The 2,380-nt window shown below is 38.9% G+C and overlaps 1 protein-coding gene across 1 annotated transcript; it reads left to right on the top strand.

Annotated features, from left to right (window-relative positions):
* Nucleotides 1–1,146: 1,146 nt before the first annotated feature.
* LOC104968133 (macrophage mannose receptor 1-like) lies at nt 1,147–1,862 on the top strand (the record flags this gene model as incomplete). Its single annotated transcript, XM_010797710.1, has 3 exons — nt 1,147–1,262; nt 1,428–1,576; nt 1,663–1,862. Coding segments are annotated over 3 exons (465 nt in total), but the record flags the coding sequence as incomplete, so codon positions are not given.
* Between the last annotated feature and the right edge of the window lie 518 nt (nt 1,863–2,380).

Genomic DNA, 2,380 nt, shown 5'->3' with positions numbered 1-2,380 from the left:
TCTTGTGATCATTTTGACCCCACGGGGTGAGATCTTGCGTGGAGCCCCAGATCGAGGGAGATTATCGGTGGTCTTGTATGTCTTCCATTTTCTAATAATTGCTCCCACAGTTGATTTCTTCACACCAAGCTGCTTACCTATTGCAGATTCAGTCTTCCCAGCCTGGTGCAGGTCTACAATTTTGTTTCTGGTGTCCTTTGACAGCTCTTTGGTCTTGGCCATAGTGGAGTTTTGAGTGTGACTGTTTGAGGTTGTGGACAGGGGTCTTTTATACTGATAACGAGTTCAAACAGGTGCCATTAATACAGTTAACAAGTGGAGGACAGAGGAGGCTCTTAAAGAAGAAGTTACAGGTCTGTGAGAGCCAGAAATCTTGTTTGTTTGTAGGTGACCAAATACTTATTTTACAGAGGAATTTAGCAATTAATTCATTAAAAATCCTACATTGTGATTTCCTGGATTCTTTCCCCCCCATTCTGTCTCTCATAGTTGAAGTGTACCTAGGATGAAAATTACAGGCCTCTCATCTTTTTAAGTGGGAGAACTTGCACAATTGGTGGCTGACTAAATACTTTTTTGCCCCACTGTATATGTGCACATATGATCGCCAAGCTTGGTAGAGCTCTACATGTGTAGGAAAGGGTTGTCATCGTAGAACGGTTGACAATTCATGGTAAATAACGAACAGCAATTTTTGCTTTAAAGGTCCATCGCTACTATGTGACAGATATTTTCCTCAACAAGACCAAAATAAACAGCAAAACTCAAAATAATATTACACTTATATACAGTTGGACTGACACACATTTTCAAATGAATACTAATGTGCAACCTTACTTTGTTTGAAAAATAATGCAAATCACTTAAACCTTATTGCCTTAAGGTTTTTTCAGCGTTTAATAGGGTTATACAATAGTAAAAAAGAAAATCTTTTAAAAAATCAATGAATGTCCATTAAATCAAATATTCAACTTTATGATATTTGCATTTGGGCAGAGTTTATCTTGATCTTAGAGGATATTTTTTGCGACTTTTCTTTTTCAGATATTAGATAAGCAAGTTAGAAAAATGCCACGGTGAAAGTTGGTGGGGTGATGGAAATCTTACAATTGTCTTTTTTCAAATTATTATTTTGCATCAATCCAGGGGTGGAGAAAGCATGGCTCTTACTGCTACTTTATAGGGATCCAGACCAAAACCTTGGATGAAGCTAAAGATGACTGCAGGAGATCAAATTCCTACTTAGCTGATGTTTCAAATGCGTAAGAACACGTATATTATTAGAAATATTCTGATCATCACTACATTTCAGAATTTCCAACTTATGAGAAGATTCAAAGAAATGTAAACAATATTGAATTCCTAAAAATGTTTGTCATTTACTGACACCAGAAATCCTGCGACCCTAACGGTTTATCTATTTCCAGAGTGGACAATGCCTTCCTTGTCAGCTTGGTCGGGTTGAGACCAGAGAAATACTTCTGGCTGGGCCTCTCAAACCAGAATGACATCGATCAATTTGTGTGGACAAATGCCAACTCAGTGGGGTTTACTCACTGGAATGCTGAAATGCCAGGTATGGTGACATTTTTAAATCTATAAGATGTGTCAGAAAAAGGCCGGAAAACTGACAATTCATAATTTCTCCCTCAACAATTCAAGGTCACCAACAGGGGTGTGTTGCCATGAAGACAGGTGTTTTTGCTGGCCTCTGGGAGGTGCTGCCCTGCACTAATAAGGAGAAATACATCTGTAAACATCTGGCAGAGGGGGCAGTTTTAACCCCTGCACCACCTAGTGTTACCCCTACAAAATGTGCAGAAGGCTGGACTCGAGTGGGATCAAGAAACGATTGCTTTAAGGTAGAGCCACATGTATTAAAAAAAGATAATAATAAAAAGATTAGAAGATAACTTATGACAATACTCAGGGTTTTGTCTAAAGCGGGTAACAGGGGTGCTGCGCCCTCTTACTTCCGGCGTGCGCCCTCTAACCAAAATGCAGATTTTCTCCGTAAAACGTTAAAGTGATGCCAGAAAACAATATTTCTGTTTGTCCAAAACTGTATAATTACTAAAAAATATGAAAATCATCATAGACCATCAGGCGGCATGGACAGCTTTGTTTTTACGGAGCTCTGAATAAATAGGGGATCGATGTCCAGTCGGTCTGCCTCTAGATGAGTGGCAGGCAGCAGGCTTACACTTAAACTGGGATTTCTGAATGATATAGTTTCTTTTACTGTCCTTTTTTCAGCAGAGGAAGTAAAGAAACCGTTACTGGGGATTTATTTTTTGTTAAGGGGGCATTATATGACTCAGCAGATTCAAGACATGATGAAACTATTGTTTTCTGCTTCGCTCTAATGCATTATTTTTGC

The sequence above is a fragment of the Notothenia coriiceps genome, unplaced genomic scaffold (genome assembly GCF_000735185.1).
Source record: "Notothenia coriiceps isolate Sejong01 unplaced genomic scaffold, NC01 NC01_scaffold00002587, whole genome shotgun sequence".
Lineage (NCBI taxonomy): Eukaryota > Metazoa > Chordata > Actinopteri > Perciformes > Nototheniidae > Notothenia > Notothenia coriiceps.
Note: the sequence above shows the minus strand (reverse complement) of the source record. Positions and strands in the feature narration are given on the sequence as shown.